This window comes from Sceloporus undulatus, chromosome 6, assembly GCF_019175285.1.
Source record: "Sceloporus undulatus isolate JIND9_A2432 ecotype Alabama chromosome 6, SceUnd_v1.1, whole genome shotgun sequence".
NCBI lineage: Eukaryota > Metazoa > Chordata > Lepidosauria > Squamata > Phrynosomatidae > Sceloporus > Sceloporus undulatus.
In genome coordinates, this window is record NC_056527.1 from 128,419,240 (window position 1) to 128,439,345 (window position 20,106).

At 42.4% G+C, this 20,106-nt stretch overlaps 2 protein-coding genes across 2 annotated transcripts in view; both read right to left on the bottom strand.

Moving 5' to 3' along the window:
* Nucleotides 1-2: 2 nt before the first annotated feature.
* Nucleotides 3-6,577, bottom strand: MAK16 (MAK16 homolog). The gene is made up of 10 exons (XM_042475947.1): nucleotides 6,457-6,577; nucleotides 5,973-6,022; nucleotides 5,404-5,513; nucleotides 5,156-5,220; nucleotides 4,717-4,868; nucleotides 3,927-3,981; nucleotides 3,345-3,419; nucleotides 2,384-2,497; nucleotides 1,453-1,509; nucleotides 3-533 (listed from the first exon to the last, which is right to left on the bottom strand). Exons 1-10 carry the CDS (start codon nucleotides 6,469-6,471, stop codon nucleotides 339-341), a joined length of 888 nt encoding a protein of 295 aa, XP_042331881.1. The 5' UTR covers nucleotides 6,472-6,577; the 3' UTR covers nucleotides 3-338.
* A 2,071-nt stretch (nucleotides 6,578-8,648) lies between these two features.
* Nucleotides 8,649-20,106, bottom strand: part of SLC18A1 (solute carrier family 18 member A1) — a 14,482-nt gene continuing 3,024 nt past the window's right edge. The window contains exons 5-15 of the mRNA XM_042475382.1: nucleotides 19,992-20,084; nucleotides 19,164-19,253; nucleotides 18,842-18,885; nucleotides 17,611-17,671; nucleotides 17,218-17,313; nucleotides 13,213-13,291; nucleotides 12,292-12,343; nucleotides 11,836-11,899; nucleotides 10,791-10,910; nucleotides 9,809-9,942; nucleotides 8,649-9,381 (exon numbers count right to left, since the gene is read on the bottom strand). Coding sequence (XP_042331316.1) covers nucleotides 9,217-9,381; nucleotides 9,809-9,942; nucleotides 10,791-10,910; nucleotides 11,836-11,899; nucleotides 12,292-12,343; nucleotides 13,213-13,291; nucleotides 17,218-17,313; nucleotides 17,611-17,671; nucleotides 18,842-18,885; nucleotides 19,164-19,253; nucleotides 19,992-20,084 — 998 coding nt within the window. The 3' untranslated portion in view covers nucleotides 8,649-9,216. The remainder of the gene's footprint in view (nucleotides 9,382-9,808; nucleotides 9,943-10,790; nucleotides 10,911-11,835; nucleotides 11,900-12,291; nucleotides 12,344-13,212; nucleotides 13,292-17,217; nucleotides 17,314-17,610; nucleotides 17,672-18,841; nucleotides 18,886-19,163; nucleotides 19,254-19,991; nucleotides 20,085-20,106) is intronic.

Here is a 20,106-nt window from a genome sequence, read left to right on the forward strand (position 1 = left end):
TGCAGACATCTTTAGCTCCTTACTTCTAAACCCAGGTTGGCAAATTGCATCCAGCTTACTGCAGGGAGTACAACATGATCTGACCCCAATGACTACGCTAAGATGTAACATATGGAAGGCTGTGAGTTGCTCTCAGAACCTTTCACGTTTCTCGTTATTCAAAAATATACTTCTAAAATATTCACTGTAGGGCTTTTTAAAATAACCATTTGTCTCTCAGTCCCAAGTGAAGTTTTTCATTCAGCTGAAAGATTCCTAGTCCTGTTTTGCATCATGGCACTTGAAGTAGTCTTTCCTGTGACATATTAGCATATTACAGTTCACAAATGTGGGTAAAGTCACGTTGCTTTTGATTTTGACAGCGGTTCTGTCTCCTGCTCATACTCTATTTCAACATAAGCTCGTTTCCTTCTCACTGGCCCTTTCAGAGGCATTTTGCCTTTGGACTTTGGTTGCTGCTCTCTCTCTTCATCCTCACTGGATATCGCCTCTTCCTCATCTTCATCACTGCTAGCTGCTAGCTTATCCATATCCTTGAAGAGAAAACAAGAGTTGCATTACAAAAATGTGACTGCTTTAGCACACTCCTTTACAGCATGCTTAGTCCCTTATGAGGCAACCTGAAGCCTGGTGCTTCAAAGCCTATGCTCCCAGATGTAACTATCCTAACCAATTGGTTATCATACCGATGCTGTCAGGAGTGGTGTATGTTTATCTACCCACACAATCATAGCAGTTGCTTGCATGTTTGGATTCTCCTTCAAGTGTGATTAAGGAGTAACTGCTCTTTAGAATTTACAACTACACTGTTTAGATAAACCCACCTATGGTCAGGAATGCTGAGAGCTATAATCCACAATATCTGGAAGGCATGGATCTAAAACCCATGCAATTATTCTACTTCATCACAGATATCCCATACTCAGTTACAGCCAACCTCCAAATAGTTGGGAGTTTAGGACATTACACCAGGAACATTTAAGAAAAGTTATGATCCTCAGTTGGAGGGGTATTTACTTACCAGTGAAGACAAATGTATCTGATGGGTCAAGGTTGCCTGAGTATCAGTGCTGGACTTGACAATTCAGATTCCAACATTACTTTCTGCATATAACAACACACCCTGTACCACTATATCTAACTATCAATGCTGTGTACATTGGCAATAGAGCATATAAAAGTGTGTAATCTAACATTTGGAAGAGAAAGAAAAGGGAGGCGAAGTATACAAGACCTTCAATTACATACACTTTTGCTTAGTGTATGTAGAAATCTAAGTCAGATTTTCGTAACCTGGTGCCTTCTGAATGCGTTGGACTAAAATTCCCATTACTTTCATGGGAAAGGCAATTGTAGAGATGGTGGAAGCTGATGGCAGCAGGTTGGGGAAAGGCTGTATTGGAGCATGGGGCCCTGAGAGCCTCCAGGTTTTCATAGAGGGCCCACACCTACCTCAAAGTCACTGAGATCACTTTCATCCACTTCTACGAACTCCCTCTTGTTTGACTCCTGCAGTAATAGTACAGCAAAAAATTAACCATCCAGAGAGGAAGAGGGGAAAATCATTTCTTCTCACAAAGCTGTACAATCTATACAATGAAGTGTTTTGTTTGTATATAACACTGAACAAATCCATATGTGTCATCAAACAAACTTGGTTATCAAATAGGACCAAAATGAAGACTACAAACAGTAGTTTGTTGTCTATTTTGGGTACCTCCTGAATAAACAATGTGTATTTTAATATTTTTTGTGTACGGAATTTGTCTAAGCAGGCTATGTAAAGTTCAGTTGATATGCCAAACATTTTCATGCAAATTCAAGACTGATTAGCAAACTTCATTTTGCTTCATTCAAATAATAACCAAAATCAACTAGACAACAGTAGCTATTCTTCATACTCTCATCTTAATTTAGTCTTCTCAAATTCTCCTTCCACCAATTCCCAGCCACTGATCAACAGAGTCAGAGGTGTTTAGAAACCTTGCAAGATAAGCAGAAATTCTACTTTGGCACAGCTAAGTGAGAATCTATTATTTCTTTTGGAACAATAAGTCTACTGCTCAGCTTCTTAGCAAGCAAGAAGTCACAATAATGTTCCTTATGTGGCTAAAAGCTCTCAGGGCTAATGTCTTAATCACATGAACATTTAACATGCAGTAGACATAATATTGGCTACCTGTAGGCTTCCCATATTACTTGCAGTAGGAAGAAATGCAAGGAAGGGAGAAAACTCCCACCACAGATCTCTAGTACATTTTAAAAAGATTTCATACTAGGAACACAACATATAAGAGTATCTTGAAAACAAAAGTCCCTCATTATAAAGATGAAAAGGGATCAAGGACTTGCAGGGATCCCCAACTCCCACCCAGAATATTACCTTCTCCTCTTCCTCCTCTTCCTTCTCCACATCTGAGTCACTTTCACTCTCTGCCTGATGTTGTTCTAGAGCTTTGTCGAAGGCATGGATAGGGAAGTTATAGATATCACCATACTAGAGGAAGCAGGCCAAGAATAAGCAAAACATAATCATATAATATCCAACCCACAGAATGAAACATCCCTCAAAGTCAGAGCTCTCAAAGCAGACAACAGTTCATCATGCTTAGATTCCATAACCTGTAGATTCTGGCCAAACAACCATAACCAAATACGCTCTGCTCTTAATTAGCATTAGGAGCATCTCCTTGGTTGATCTGAAGCAAGGGTGAGACTCATTTCACAAGAGATGTTTCTGAAAAGGAAACTCTCAGTATTTACCATTTTCCAGTTACATTTAGTTTGGGTATTCAATACAGTGCTCCAAAGCAAATGATATAAGCACTACAAATGTGGGTCTCACGGTGCTCAATGCAAAATGAACAGCAGCACAGAGGTGTAACATTTCCGTTCTTTACCCTCACCTATTTTTCTGTCCAGATCATTCACCTATACTCTAATTCCTCCACCACTGGTTTATTGTGAAGTGGAACTAGTCTGAGACTCTCATGGTGTATACCAGCAGAATACAAGTTCTGGCAGGTCCTATTAAGCTGACAAGGCTTTGTCTAAAGCCCCAGAAAACTCTCTTATATCAGAGGCACTACACCGTCGTCATGATCAGCACCCACTGATGGTCCCAGCAGATGTGAATCCACCTAGTCCCCCTTTAAAGCTGTCCTGGTTGACAACTACCTGGAATGGACTCTGCAGTTTGAGTCTTTCCTGCTCTCCCACCATTCAGCTTATTAAAAAGAGACAGAAACTACTCCCCCAGACATTTCCTTTGCATTATGCATATTTACACATTTTTGTCATGCCTCCCAAGTATGAAGCTCATCCACTGCTTTAGGATATCATACCGTGTCCTGCTTGAGTCTTTCTAACAGTTCTTTTTCAATTGCATTGTCCAGCTGAGCTGCAATCAGGGCTTTTTCCTGGGGGGATGGAGAGACAAGGAGGAAGAGTTAATGCAAAGACAGAAAGATCTCACCAAGCAATAGGTTCATTCCTTCCCATCCCTCCTGGGAGGTACTCTCCAGAGGCTTTTTCCCAAAATAAAGTCAAGGAAACAAAAAGGAGGAAGGAGGGAAATGAAGTGATTTCTAAACCAATGAAACTGCTACCAGCTCCAGGCTTGAAGGGGTCCCAAACCAAAGGCACCACTGAAGTAGGAAGTGACTCCAAGCTAGGGAGACTTACTACAGGTGGCAGGCAGGAGCCATCCATTCAGCTTAGGCCTCCTAGCCAAGTGAACTCAAAAGGTTGGTTTTAATTTCTCCAAGGCAAGCAGAGGCATTCTGGGACATTAAAATGAAGGTGAGCCCTGAGCAGGCATCAGGAGTAGGCCCTGTTATGATCTCAGTTGTTGCTTCAGGCAACCATGTATTTACGCTGGGCCTGGGTTTAAGAGAAATGGTTGGACCATATTAACAAACATGTACCTCTCTCCTCTTCTCACGCCTTTCAATCTTTTTGCTTAATGGAACAAGCTTCCTCCTGCAAAGGAGAAGGTGTGGTTAGTGAAGGGAAAATGTCTTTGGTTCTGTTCTAGGGAAAAGGCAGAATATAAAATAAAGTAGTTTTGCAAATGAAGCACTTTTATACAATTCTGATGAGGCTTCCAGATCTTGTTGAACTACCACTTCCTTCATCTCTCACCCCTGGTTTGGGTAACAGGGAACAGTCCAACGCATTTGTAGGGCTTCAAGGTGAACTAACAATCAGAGTCTACTCTGTTACACATGTAACAAACACAGGCCTATGTCAAGAGTATACAATAGCATCGTCAGACAGAACAGAGGATACACTGGTGATTGGGCTATCTTGTATTTTGTATATATTGTACACCGCCATGATCGTAAGAATGGCGGTATATAAATGGAATAAATAATAATAATAAAATAATAAATATAATAATAAATCTGCAGAGAATCAAAAGCCTAATTAAAAGGCTGAAGTGCTTTGAAGTGCAACAGGAAACAACTACAGTATGCCCAAGGACTAAATACCTACTCATAGCACTCTTAAGGTTACTGAAACCAAAAAGGTAAGAGAAAATAAACCCAACTACAAGTGGCTGGAAGTCTCCTTCTGGTTTTGAAGAATGGACTTTATGGATGTTAAAAAGTGAGCTGTCAGTCTGAAGGCTGCCAGGAGAGGGAGATCACCCTTCATTTGCCAGAAAAAGGCAAGGACAATCCAAGAGCTGCACTTTGTCTAGCCTTGACTTACTGTCTCTTAAGTGTCAGCTTGCGGATCCGGATCAGATACTGTGTGATCTTTGTGAAGCGCTGCTTGCATTTGTGTCGGATGAAGCGGGGCCAATAGATCAGGTTCTCATCGATCTCCTCCAGTGCTTTTTCATAGTTCCTACTCAATCGGACCTGTCAGAAATGAGAAGGTGATAAATTAATGGCCAGTTCTGAGAAAGTATGGTCTATCGTGGCCAAGGCAGATAAAACTGGACTGGGAAACATGCAAGACAAATGTGTGTTCCCCCAAGGACTAGAACAGCGCTGAGTTTCAGCCTGTCTTTTCTCTTCATAGTGGCTTTCGATTCTTCATCCTGGTAAACAGAACTAGGGATAAGAGAAAGGGATAAGGGAGACTCAATCTATAGTAGACGTCAAGTGGCCACACAGAGCCATGGCTATTTTGGATGATGGCTTACCCGTTCCCACAGACGATTAGGGAAAGCAGCCCGTTCAATGGTTTTCATGTACAGATAACACTGTCCTAGAAAGGAAGGGTAGAAACCTCTATTAAGTCACTGCCTAGCCTGCCATACCCTGCTAGTTATCAGAACTGGGAGGCAGCAGGCCGCTCCAAAGGGATGGTATGATTAGCCCCAGACTCATTACACCAGAGGAAGCCCAAGACGTCAACTTCATGTTGGGTAACTCTACCAAAGATCCTCACCTTTCTCCTCCTTAATGGTTGCATACTGGCTGTTTGCCAAGGGGCAGGAGGAGCGGTTGCACAGGCCTGTTATATTAAATTCATTCCGGCAAAAGCTCTGGGTTTTTGTCCTGCAAAGAGGAGAATAGAAAGCAAACATTTTTCATGAAGGGGGGGGGGGGAGAGAGAATCAAGGTCCTCCATTTTTCTTAAATGTCCTACATTTTGGGCTAAATTTTATCCTACATTTTGTCCCGGTTTGTGGTAGAGAATTATGGCAACCCTAATCTGAAGTATATTATAAGTGTGATAAATGTCTCAAGCACAAGTGATTTCTGAATAATACAGAAGGCTCAGACAGATGTGTTTTACTGGTTTATAACCAACCGGTTAGTATTCTTGCCTGTCCAGCAAGTGAATGAATAAAGAAGGGAGTTGGGAAACTGATTTAAATCATTTCAATCAGTACTTCCTCCTAAAAATCAGATTTTTCCCCTCTGAATCCAAACTGGACAGTAATAGCAGAGTCAGTGCCTTCTATAGCCCTCGAACTCAACAGAGACAGAAGGAATCAGAGCAGGAATACTCACTTGATCTTAAAGGAGCAGAACTGCCTGTTGCCAAGAGTGTCCCAGACAATCTGAGGAGAGACAACATTTACTAATTTGCAAGGAATAACAACTGCTTAAATGGCTTTAAAACAATTAAGCCCAATAAATAGAAGCCACAGCCAAATATACCAAGTACACTGTGAATGATTCAAGAGAAACAGATATCAAACCAAGCTTGGTCTCTCTCTAGGAGCCAAAACAGCCAGACTGAGGCCATTGTGCTGGGAGCCCTGAGCCATGGCAGTTAAAGTGGTGCCAATGCAACCCATGGCTTACTACAGACGCAAAAGAGCCTTTGCACTCTGCACATGCTCAGGGGAAACCTTGACTGGAAGAAGAGGCAACCTGTCAAGGCTGAGCTCTAAGGAGAGGTTTCAGAGGTTCACCAATGAACCCCACCGACGGGAGCAAAGCCCTCAGACCCCGAACTCTCTCCTCCCTGGCCTTCCCTGCCCCGACTCACGTCGTCTGAATGCATCTCTTCCCCACGAGGAAGGCTCCCATCTGAACAGTAGCACTGGCAAGGGGAAGATCTCGCGAGATTTACGGTCGCCCTGACTGAACGCTAACGGATGATCTCGCGAGACCTACCGACGCAAAGGAGAGAGGAGAGAACCGAACAGGAATATCTCGCGAGACTACCGACGCAACTGAAGAGCCAAGGAGAGAGCCGAGGAATATCCCGCGAGACTTCCAGCCGCAGCTGAACGGCCTGGCTGGCGTGCGCGAATGTCTTACCACCAGTCACCACACAGCAAGAGGCACGGTCGCACTGCGCATGCTCCACCATAAAGACTTTTTGTATAGAAACGCGGGGGAAAGGGCTTCCGGGTTCAGTAGCGGTCTTCCTCTCAGAAAGAACATTTTTGTTTTGTGGTGCGCTTTTTCAAGTCGTTTCTAAGGCGAACCTTGACGAGTTTTCTCCAGAGGAATGTTGCCTTGGCCGCCCTCTGAGGCTGAAGAGTGTGACTTGCCCAAGGCCACTCATGGGATCTTCTCCATTGTGACACTTGAGAGGTTTTATTTCCCCTGTGTGCATCTGGATGCGATGATTATATACTCAACAAGGTGTCCATCCATATATAATAGGTGAAGCTGTCATGAGTTCGTTCACTGTGCCATTGCCTTCCCTTGAGGCTGAGAGATGTGACTTCTTCTTGCCCAAGGTCACACCCATGGTGACCTTGGGCAAGAAGTCACACTCTTAAGCCTCAAGGGAAGGCAATGGCAAACAGTGAACGAACTTGACAGCTTCACCTCTGAACGTCTTGAAGGCACACAATAACAACATAATTACTCACGTTTCCTTGTTATAACTGCGATCTTGCATTAATATCTTCCTCCATTGGAGGGCAATCAGGATAACAATAACAGCTGAGACATTGAACATACTGCTATGCTCCATTCATTAGGACTGGAGCATGGCTTTGGCGCGGCTTCCAGCCTCTTAAGACGCATGCATCATTCAAACAGCATCCCTCCAAAGTGACCCAAAGCAGCTTCCTTTTGCCCTGTCTGTTCAGGCCCATTTAAAGGCACCTTGAGCATGTTTCATTTCTAATTCTCTGCAAGAGCCTTCCTATTAAATCTGTTCATTGATGAGGAAGCGAGCGGTTGTTGATTCATGGGCCATCTGTGTTTGTGTCTTCTCTCGGGTCGTTCATCTCTGCCTCCCTTTGGAAAGCTGGCTGCGTTAGTCAGGATCTCCTGATGACCTTCCTTCCCAGTCTCACATGTTGACTCTGTGACAAATGGAAATGGCAGCCATTTCAGTGCCAGAGAGAAAGGAGACATGCGCTGATGGGTTTTCATGCCTGGGGATCCTGGGAGCTATTGGGCCTGAACAGACAGGCCAAAATAAAGCTGCTTCGAGTCATTTTGGAGGGGTTGCCATAATTGTCCACTATTACCAGGGACAAAATGTAGGACAAATTCGAGACCAAACTGCAACTGCAGGACAAAACTCAGCCCAAAATGGAGGACATTTAAGGTCCTCCCTTTTTCTTAAATGTCCTACATCTTGGGCTGAGTATTGTCCTCATATAAGCCTTTCTGGATCTGACCAAAGGCTCCTTTAGTCTGACATCTGGGGCCCTTTCATTCTATATAATTATAACACTTTGGTACCACTTTAACTGGCATGTCTCCATCCTGTGGAGTGTTAACTATGGCAGTTAAAAGTGGCATCAAAGTGCTTGCGTAGTGTGAAGAAGACAGCCTATGAGTCTACTTTATTTCCCATTGCTACATCCTATGGAATGTCAGGATTTATAGTCACGTGAATGTTGGACTATGACTCAGAAGACCAGGGTTTGAATCCTCACTGAGCCACGATACTCACTGGATAACATTGGGCAAGTCACACTCTCTCAGCCTCAGAGGATGGCAATGGCAAACCTGCTATGAAGAAACTTGCCAAGAAAACCGCTTAGGGCCACCAAAATGGAGGTTACTGGCAACATCAGGAGAATTATTGAGGCTTTTCTGCACAAGGAATCTTTAGCAAGAAAGCAAGGTGCAGCATTTTGTTTCAAGTTTGTCGCAAATACAGAGAGACCCTCCTGCTCATGTTTCCAGCAACTTGTACTGAGATGAGTAAAAAACACAATAAACCACACATAACACTGGAAGATGTACTGGCCAAAGGTCTGGTCCAGGGAGATGGCACTCTTGCCACCTGGGACCAGACCAGAGATTGTTCAGTATCTTTATTAGGAGAAAGGGTAGTGATCTAGTTCCATGAAATTACAGTGAAAAATGCCATGACAGGAAAGCTTCCTAGGAATACTCAAACTAATGACTTTCAATCCTGGGTTGTAAGTATTTTGCCTATGCCACAGTGTACAAATATGTACTATAATACTGGCTTAACTTTAAGAGACGTAAAAACAGATGACATGTTGGAAAGAAAGTGATTTCCATCACATCCAATTTTACAGAGTTCGGACGTGGATAAAGCAGAAGAAGAAATAGATTAACTAAAGCTAGACGTGAGACAACAGAGACATCAGTACAATAACAAAGAGGCTTCAGCTACCTGCAAGGAAGGAAAACATTTGGTCTGAAGGTGGCTGTAATACAGCCCTTGAGGGTTCAAAGGATGCCCCATTCACTGGATGCTGGGAGCTGAAGTCCAAAACACTTGGGACCCCAATTTTTCCACAGCCCTGTTTTGATGCTTCCCAAAGGAACCCCCTTAGGAACTCTCAGAGCTCTACGGCATTCAAAATTCATCTTTTGATAGCATATCCTTCTGTTGGCCACTCTGCAACTTCCATTCATTGGTCTCAGTTTCTTCATCACTGCTGTCTGTGAGTGGAAACTCCTGGATTGCTTTCTGAGTGATATACCTTTTGGTCTGCATTGGGCAATCTTGGCTTAGAATTGCCTGGGAAGAGCAGGATGGAGTTGGGGGCAGGAGAAAGAATGGGAGAAAGAAAAAGAAAAAGCATGAGTATCATCCTCATCACCATGACCGTGCGCAGCAAGAACAACTCAAAATCCATTTTCAAAAGAACTGCTTTGAGGTGTAAAGTCATATCAAGAGAACTAGTGGGCAAGAGAACTAGATGTCTCTCATGTCCGGCTGGGGTGGAACAACCAAGGCTTACTTCACTGGTGCCATAGTGGCACTGAAGAGCCCAATCTTGTGGGTACCTTAGTAACTTGAAGGGCTAATCAGAAGTTGGCAGCATGGCTAATATAAAAGGCTGATGCAGACCCTCCAACATTGATGAAAATCAAGAACTGTGTGGCTCGCAGTACTGATGCATCACTATAACATCATGGTGTAACATCCACAGGGATAAACTTACAATCTTCTCCTCTTTGGCTGGGGGACTCCGTAGACACCAACAGAGAGGGGCATATGCCAAGTTGATCCCTCCAATGATGACCATCAACCAGGGAAAGCCGACGGCTCGCACAAGCGCACCCCCCGTAGAAGGACCTACCAGCAAAGAATGATGTCAACATATACCCTAAATAATTGAAACATCCTACATTTAATTTAATTAGGTATAACTATGCAGTTAATTTGGTTGCCCATATACTCAATGGTCCTTGAAAAGCTCAGCAGTATTGATCTTTGAGGGGGGGCAGAGGGGTTCATATCAGTCACATCAGAAGAGCTGTAGTTGCCAACTGCTGAGCCAGAGAAATGTATAGACAAGCATATCTATAACATACTCTCCAACGTTGCACAGATTAAAAGTGAATTATGTGTGGCCAAGGAACATCAGAGTGGGGTCAAGATGGCAAAAGTCATTAATGATGAACACATAAGCTAGGCCAGGCTGCAGCAGTTTGTTTTTGCCTGAATACTGAGAAGGGCAAAATTCATGCTCTCCTCTCTTCCCACCGCTGAGTTAGTTAAGGCAAAATACTTTTGCACTTTGAACTCAGCTTGGAGCAAATGAAGGAAGCTGAGGACAAAGGGGAGAGAAAATCTGGAGCATTTTAAAAGCATCTGAAAAAGTGGGCTGACAGAGGATTAATCAGGACTGTCCTTGCCAAATTCAGACCGTTGACATGTATGTATTTGGGTTATATATGGGATAGATGTTTTTATCTAGATACTACCACACTGAGAGGAAACCCACTGAAATCAATGACTAATTTGTATTGTTGTTTTCAGTGTATCTGCTCTAAGCATGACTCAGTCTGGATCCAATTCATGTGATTTAGTATTGCTCACATTGCATTTTGTTTTTAAAGAAAGATTTTTAAAATAGGGATGCAATAGCATGCAGACACAATAATAAGCAAAGCAACACTACACTGAGTGTCAAACCATACCAATCGCAAAGCCCATGCAGAAGGCTACATCAGCAATGGCGTAGACGCTGCCGTAGACAGAGGTATGGCGAAGATCCACCAAGTATCCCATGATAGGCATCATAGAGGAATCCACCATACCTGTCCCCAGAATAAAACCAATAAATATTATAAGGCAGAGAATTTCATTGTACTTTCCCAAATTTCAAACACAGAGAGAGAGAGGCCCTTGGTATCTGCTGGGGTTTGGTTCCAGGACCTAGATCCCATGGATACCAAACTTCATTGGATATTCAAGTCCCATTATGTATAATGGCACAGTAAAATGGTGTCCCTTATATAAAATGGTTAAATCAAGGTTTGCATTTTGAAATTTTGAGAGGGATATTTTCAAGCTGTGAATAGCTGAATCCATGGATACACTTGTAAGTGTACCCAGAATTAGAAAATCTGAAATACTCTAAAATCTAAAATTGTCCATATGGATAGCTGACATAGTGGCACCTTTGCTTCTAATGTACAATTTCTATTGTATACATACCTGCGAACATTACACAAATGAAAACCAGGACATGTATGGCTGAGCAACCTCAGAATGTTGTCAGAAGGGCTTGGCCAGTCAACAAGAGGGGAAAAGTTATTAAAGAAGAAGAAAACTAATATTTTAGGCAGTGGATTTAAGAAAGCCTGGGGAAATAAATACCAAATGAATCTATTGAGAAGAGCAGGCCTCTGCCTCCTCCACTCCACTCCTTCTTGCTGAGTTAATTGAACACAAACTGCTCTAGCACTTTGAGTTCAGTTTGCAGCAACTGAAGTAAACTATGGAGAAAGGAGAAAAGTGGGAGAAGGAGGGAAAACCAGGACATTTTAAAAGGAGCTGAGAAAGTGGGATGGCTGAGGATTAACTGCCAAACTGGAAGGTATATAAACATCTTCATTACTAATGCATGGTCAAAGGGTTTTTCTTGGCTGGTGTCAACCTGCTTGAGGACATAATATGTGCTGTGTATATGTTTTTCTTTGAACAATTTAGTGCACAACCCAGAGTCTTTACAAGCCTTACCAAGGGCAAAACCAACTCCACTGTTGGGCACAATGAGTCCATAGATATTCTGAGCCAGGGGAATCTATGAGGCAAAAGAAGGGAGATGGGGTTTAGATTCTACTGGAGACAAATAGAAACCAAAGCAGTAGATCTTATTAGCCCTTTAAATTAAATACTATTGATAGGCTACTATAAAGTTTGTTGAAGCAGGTAAATTATGTTATGCTAGGACCAAGCCTGTGTCTTACTACTATAAAGATGGAATTTTCTTGGTGAGTTAATCTGTTTTTATGCCATAGTGAAGAAAGCACTGACCTATGCTGCAGCTATCAAATTCTCTTCCAGGACTCCTTGTCTTGTTTCTATCATAGCTATCTAGAGTTAGCTGGCAATGGGCTTCTTTGCACCGTCTCCGAACCACAACTGATAACCCTAGATATGTGTTAGAAAAGGCAAAACTGCCATTGTACTCACACAAAGGAGGCTGATTCCTACAACCACCATCCCAATCAATGAACAGAGCCACCTGTAAACAAAGGCATTGAGAAGCCGTAAAGGATCCCAGGGCAGAGTATGAAATTATGTGAAAAGACACATTTTTTGGAAAGTTACTGATATGGCATAACACTGTTATACAAAGTTAGAATGCAAGTGTATCTTATGCAGGTGTGTTACCACATCTCAAAAAGGATACTGTTGGGGGAAAGGTAGTCAAATTGTTCCAAGGGATGGAGCAACTCCCCTAAAGCTACAACACTTGTTGTCTTTTCATCCACAAAACAGGTGAGAAAGGGGTCATGTGATAGTGAAGTATAGAAATAAGCTTGATATCAAGAAAGTATATAGAAACATGCTTTCTCTCCCTAACAGCAGAACCTAAATTATCAGATGCAACTGAATTATAGGAGAATTAGGAAGACAAAAGGAATTACTCTTTTATACAGCCCATAGTTAAACTATAGAATTATGACCATCAACCTAGATGGTTTTAAAAGGAGGATTAAATAAATTCATGGGAGGTGGAGCTATTAAGAACTACTAGACGTCATAGCTATATGCTCTCTTCAGAACCAAAGAACCAGCATACTTCTGAATATTGGGACTACGAGTCTTATCTCCTGCTTCCCAAAGACATCTATTTGGCCACTGTGGGAAACAGGATGCTCAGCTAGATAGACCTTTTATGTGATCCAATAGGACTCTTCTTAAACTCAAGTCCTGGTTTGATCCTCATTTGGAGAATCATATAAACTTAGCTAGTGATCCATTCCCCTTTTTGCTTCAGGTCTTTATCGTAAAGCGGGCATTCTCCAAATCACTCCTCTCTCCGAAACATGCTATCAGCAGCCTTAATAGTGATGCAAGAACCAAAAGTCTTTGGGCTTCTTCACTTACCGCCCCATTTTGTTGGCTAGCATCCCAAATAGGTTGGTGCCGATAAGGTAGGACACACTGGCAGGAAGAAAAGCTACCCCTGCAAAAAAAAAAAAAAAAGGGGGGGGGGGGAAGCATTACCCTTAAATGAAGACATATAGCATTTTCTAGAAATGATGGGGATCCTATCTTGAATTATAGGACTGTTATTGTCTCGAAGTCCTGATGATTATCTCATTCACAAGCATGGGGAGGCTGAATTCCTGTTGGGTAATCCCAACTTAAATAGACCCATTGATTGAATTGTTGAATTGCGAGTTAACACATAGGTAAGTCCAACTGATTTCATGGTTCTACTGTAATTGGAACTAACAATAGGATGTAGGCCAGAGTTTCCCGACTACTAGTAGACTTCTTTATGTCTTGTTTTGTGAACTTCCAAGAAAATCTGGTTTTCCACGAACAGAAAATAGATGCTGGATCAGATGATCTAATGTGATCTAATAGGTGCATTCCTGGCTTCTTAAAAGGGGGAAGAGGGACGTATATGAAATACATTGGGTCCCATATTGCTGGTAGGTGAGTACCAGATCAATAGATGGTAGATCGTTGGTCTAATCCGGGGGTAGGACATCTGGGGGCCTTCCAGAACCTGGAAATGTTGCTTGTATGACAATAGCTCCCAAGTCCTTCCCCCAGCATGGCCTTCCTGAAAATTGTACTATAATAAACAAAACATTTTTTTCTAAGCTCTGTGATAAATTTATACTTCCATCATCATTTGCCAAGCTGTCAGGGTCTGATGAGAACTGAGTCCAACCACATCTGGATGGTAACAATTCCCCAGTCCTACCTGTGTCTCAGGGCTATGCGCATGTGAGAGAATTAACCTTAGCCTAAACTTCCAGACACACTTTCAGTGCTTCATATACTCCACAGGAGAATGGCATTCAGAAGAGGCTCTAAGGCTGGGTCCCTTCATGTCCTAAACCCTTCCCTTCTGCTTTCACTCCAGCGTCACACTCTGATTATTTGTTCTACAGTTATAATTGAACCAAAATCAAATATTTGACTTGAGTTGGTCTGCAGTTGCTGATCATTAATTTACTCTCCTTCAGACTATAGCTGCATCACAGGTCTCTCTGTTTGCCTGAAGATAACACAGCATGCTTATTGAAATTCAATTGTTTGTGTTTAATTTCCTCCCTCCGTGCCCCTTTCATTTATCTTGCAGGCTTTCTGGGAAAGTCTGCACTCGTCTAGTTTTGCTAAGAAACACCAGATTAGACAAACAGAAGCAGTAATCAAAAATGATCTCTGCCAGGAGAGTTCAAAAATCCTCAGAAATTAATGATGTCAATCTCTAGCTTTATCCCTTATCTGTATTCAGTACCATATCTTCCAGATGTACTGGTTCCCTAAGGTACCTTACTGAAGATCTTTACTGTCCAGCAGTGGTTCTTTTCACACTTGCAGCAGCAAGAGGTTTGATGTTTACATTGCTGATTATAATCTTGAAGTTGGCCCCTATTCTAGTATGCGTTCACTGAATAGTGTATATTATGGTCAGAATCCTGTTGTGAACTTACACCTTTGCAGGCAGTTTTAAGTCTACAGGAATTTGGCAGTTCTGTAACATCTTTATCCAGTAAAGGGCTGCTGTTATGTTGATACATAAAAGAGCCAGCAGAGTGGCCAATGCACATTGCGACTCATGCACAATGAAACCAATGTGCATCAGTCTCATTGTGAATCTGTCCCATTGTGCACCCAGACACCAGCTAGGGAGTGCTGGTATGTCTTGGTAAAGCTTAATGCTCATGAAACATACTTGCCAGTGTCTTGTTAATGCATCTTTGCGATTCACTAACAGGTCTTCTTAGTGCTTCTGCTACATAGCTAAGTATATATAAGGCCATACTGTATAATGCAAACCAAGATTTTTATTTCTTAGATTGGATCCAGCCTTAGTCTTCCTTACAGTCTAATTTAAGTTGGATTTATGTCAGCTCCATACCTTACTAGAGGAAGTTGCCAACTTGAAGTTATCCAAGATCTTGCAGTGCCTTCCTAACCTCACCGTTGAGTAAACTACCCTTAGGTGTCCTACTGTAATGGAGCCTTGATTATGGGCAGGTTAGTCATCCTGTGATCTTTGGCTCACAATTGAGGTTGCCTCCAGTCTAAGCCCTTATCTACATGGATGATTTAACCAAGTTCCATCCGGGTTCACTGTGTCCTGTTTACATGACTCAGGGCCAAACCCTGATACTTAATGTCTGTACTGTTTTAATGTCTTAATAAATGTTACATGCATAGTGTTTAAAACCAAATTTGGTGTCTCAATGTCTGTCTCAGCCCTGCCTGGGTAAGTTCACAGAGGAAGAGATTTCCACCATACGCTCTCAGCTTAAATAGGTTGCCCTTACAAACTTGGGCATAACACAGTTCACTCTGCTTTGCTCTCTCCACTGCTCATTCCAGGTAACCTAAAGCTTGCCCCCCCTAAAAAAAAAGACTGACAAATGGCTCTCACAGACCCATATCTGGTGGAAGGTTCCTCCTGGCTGCCTGGTTGTTAACTTGATTAGTAGCTCTCTGTAACTCTGCTGAACCTAGGTAGCAATTTGATTTGAGCAGAAAGTGTAGCTGAGAGCATCCCCAAAGGTCATTCCTCCATAAATTAGATTTCCAATGTTGTTTTTTGCAACAAAGGTTGGCAATTATCTAGTCTCCAAGGCAGCACATAATTGCCACGTACTGAGTCATCCTCCCTGTGCGTCTGAAGCTGCCTTTTTGTTTAACCAGGAGGTGCCTCTTCAAAAGCCTTGCACAACCACATCTATTGGACCTTTGAATATAACCACTTTGGGAGATGGAGAGAAATGGCACCCTCTCCACTGGGCTGTTCCTTGCAGTTCTGGGAGAAGGGGAGGTTGCACAACTATAGTTTCCAGAGTTAGCCAGGTAGTTCCTGTTCCATGTGTACATGCCCACCTGATGACGTCCAAACAAAATTAATGTCATGTCTGCTTTTGACTGTAATTATGTGGATCAGCAAGACTAAAGAAAGTACACGTTTCTTCTAGCTACTATGGATGTCTCTTCCTCAGTAAATTGCAAGGCTATTACAAGCAAACAGCATTCAGAAAGTTGAAGAAAGAAAGGAAAATGCTTTCCTTGTGGCAGGTACACAGGGTGATGAAAAAGTGACCATTAGTGTCAGATGGTGTCATGCTCCTGCCCTTGAGAATTTGGCTTTACAAGACAAAAAAGATCTACTGCAGCTGTACCCTCCTTTAGGACAGCCACCTGAGTTCTCCAGAGGAGGAGAAGGTGAGAAAGATAGCTCTAAATCCTTGGGACAGGTGAAGTATTCAGGGCTTGGCGTAAACCCAGTTCTTCTCCCACAGGTGAAGTGAGGGGCTACACACACAGAGCTGAGAAACACCCTCTCGGGGAAAATAGTCAAGATACTTTCCCGTTTGATTTGCTGGAAACAAATTTGGTTCCTCTCTCAGCCTGTGTCTACTATGAGATAGGATCCTGTGATTTATGATTCTGGACTGTTTCTTGACTCCGATATCTTGATGTTCCTTTCTGGACTCTGCTTTGATTTATGGCTTTGATTTATCAGACACAGCATGGTCCTTTGGCTACTGCACTTTTGGCATTCTGCATTCTGTTGCAGCATGAAAGCAGGATAGATGATCTACTTCAGAGGCAGTAGCCAACTTCTTTGGACAGAGGTTAGGCATCAGTTAGACCCACTGCTTGCCAATAACCAGATTTGCTTCCAAACAGAGGGTTCCAAGAATTATTACCTAAAGATCACTGTGTAACTATTCCATTTCCCATTTCTGTGGAAGGCAAACACAGAAGAAGAGGTAGTAAAATGCAGGAGATTTATATATGGAACACAATGTCCTCTGGACCCTGCTAAAATTCATTGAATGTTGGGGGACAACTGTATGATAAAAGCTATAATCTAGAGGTACACTGGAGAGGGTGGGAAAAGAAACGTACCCAGTTGCCATTCTGGAGAGCACATGGTTTGCATCATCCAAATGGGCAAAGTGGCTTCTAGAATGGCCACTCCCATATTAGCAAAACAGATTGAACCTGGAGAGAGAAAGAAGATACACTGACTGCATCATTTGCATTGTTGTTATTCATGGAACAGAAGACAAGACTTTGCCTAATGAGCTTAAAGTCTATATTTAGACAAGAGGATGGAAGATGCAAAGACTCAAAGATTTTAAAGGTTTTAAAATCTGCTGGTTTTTAAATGATGAATGTGTTGTTTTGGTCTTGAGAGATCTTGGAAATGTTTGTTCTTATTGCCACAGAAGCTACATTCTGCTAGAAGATATCCAGAACTTCAAAACAATATGCCATGGTGAAGGCATGGTGACTTACCTGCTGCAATCAAAATATAGGGGTCCCATAACAAGGTCAACAGGGGGGTCCCTTTGGTACTCTGGAAAAAAGAGGAAAGTGAGAAGTGCTGCAGGAAAATGCAAGCAATGGCCTTGGCCTCCAAAATCTTATGCAGAGATCTTGCTCAGTTTGTTTGCCTGAGATTGCTTGTTACTGAGAAATAGGATTTGATGCAGAGTAGAGTCATTCTCACCATAGGGTGTTCCAGACAAAAGGCTTTTGGAGTGGTTTGTCAGTTTCCACTCATGGAATGGAGAGAAGCACTATCTTGTCTTTTGGGTTAGGAAGCAAAGTGGCTTTGGCTTGCCCCGTGTGTGTGTGTGTGTGTGTGTGTGTGTGTGTGTGTGTGTGTGTTGTGTGCCTTCCAGTCGTTTCTGATTTATGGCAACCCTCAGGCAAAAATATCATAGGGTTTTCTTTGTTCAGGGGAGATTTTCCAGTGTCTTCTCCTGAGAACATATGACTTGCACAAGGTCATCCAGTGGGCTTCATGGCTGAGCCAGGAATCAAATCTTTGTCTCCAGAGTCATAGTCCAATACTCCAGTGCCATGCTGGCTCCTAAACTAGATGCATACTATAAAGATATTGTCATCTACTACACCATCCTTTCAAGAGAATATGGGCTGCTGGTAGAATTCATATTTCATACATAAATCAATATATACTGCAAAGCAGATGTGTGGAGACTTTGGCCAAATAGCTGTTTTTGGAGTTCAACTGCCAGAACCTCCAGGCAACATGGCCCATTGTAAGAGACAATGGGATTTATATTCACAAACATCTGGATAGCCTAATGTCCCCCAACCGTGCCTTAAGATCTTCCCTAGAATTCTTATGTTGGTCATTCCATCATCAAATGGTATGACGTATGATAAATGGTGAGCAAGAGCAATGGGTTTTTAAGAGTGGTACCAAGGCTGCGAAACATCCTTCCAGAGGAGGGTTGCTTTGGTCTCCCCCAATCCTAGTCTTTAGAAGATTGCTTATGATGGCCATCCTACACAGAACTGTTGAGACTCCTTCTCTTTTCCCCCCTAATCTTGCAGGAATTTCTTGGCTCTGTTCACTTGATATTTTATTTTGATGCTATGCTTTGTGTATATATATATATATTTCAAAGAACACCCTTGATTTATAAAGTCATTGAACTGGGAGGCAGCATTAAAACACATAATAAATAATGAAAAGCAAAGTTATTGTTGTACCTACCTCTGGTGAAATCTTTGATGGATGCAAGATGCAAAGCTGTAAAGCTGAGTTAGAAATATTATTACTGGAAAATTATAATATGCCATTTCAACTTAGCTAAGAATAATGATCTCTCTCTCCCTCTCTCTTTTTCTCTCTCTCACGCACACTTTCTATTCATTGCTTCACTGATTCAGCTTTCACCTGACAGCCAGATCACAGGCATGCTTCTACTAAGAAATAATTCCAACGTGTTCAGTGGCATTTACTTCAAAGCCTGAGCCTCCATGTTCAACCCATAGCTATGGTTGTGTCCTGCCCTTGGTACTTGCTGAATACTCACCTCCATCCAGCAGAGCTAGAAATGCCAAGATCAGGAAGGGAGAGGACTTCCCAACAAATTCATACATCACACTTCCAAAAGGGGCACCCACTGCAAGAGAAAACAATTACTTAGCCTGTTGCATTAAAAAACACAAAAAATAATACTGTATATACTTGTGTTTAAGTCTAGAAATTTTTGTCACAGAATGAATCTAAAAAACCTGGGTCAGCTTAACCACAAGTCAATAAATGTGCCATACCTTAACTCTTATCAAAAAAGGAACCATCCCCTTCTATGAGTAGAGTGGCAAAAGATGAAAGCCTAGTCCTTCCCAGGAGAACCAAAAACAAGCACTTACTCTCCCTCTATTCCTTCCACTTCAGCACTGAGTCTGGCCTTTTTGAATGCCTGGGTGGGAAAATAATAACAGTGGCTCTTTGGCACTTTGCCTCAAGGATAGTCAAGAGGAGGTTTGTACTTCTTTTAGTTTTTCCTGGGATGGACTAAGCTCTCACCTTTTGCCACTCTACTCAAACCAGAGAGACCCGAGCCCTCACTGAACTACAAAAAAACCAGAATTCCACAGCCCTAGCAGTTGTTATAATAGTGGAATAATAGCACTATAACAGTGTAGTGTGATAGATTCTGAAAAGGCATCTTAAATAAACGGAAGGGGTAGGCATATTACTAAGCTAATAAAGCAGCTTTGGAGTGTGTTGGTCTTAGAGAGTGGAGATTTCTGGGGCTAGTTCTTAAAGTTTAAAATGGACAATATAAGAGAAGGGGAACTTAAGAAAGAAGATGGGATCAGGAGAGGAAAGAGCCACAGGGACAAGGAATACTTACCAAGTACCCCCAAAGCTAGCCCCCCTAAGGCTATTCCCATTGCATTTCCCCTTTCACAGTCATCTGTGTACACGCTCGCCAACATCCCCAGACCTGCAAGCAGAAAAAGCAAAGG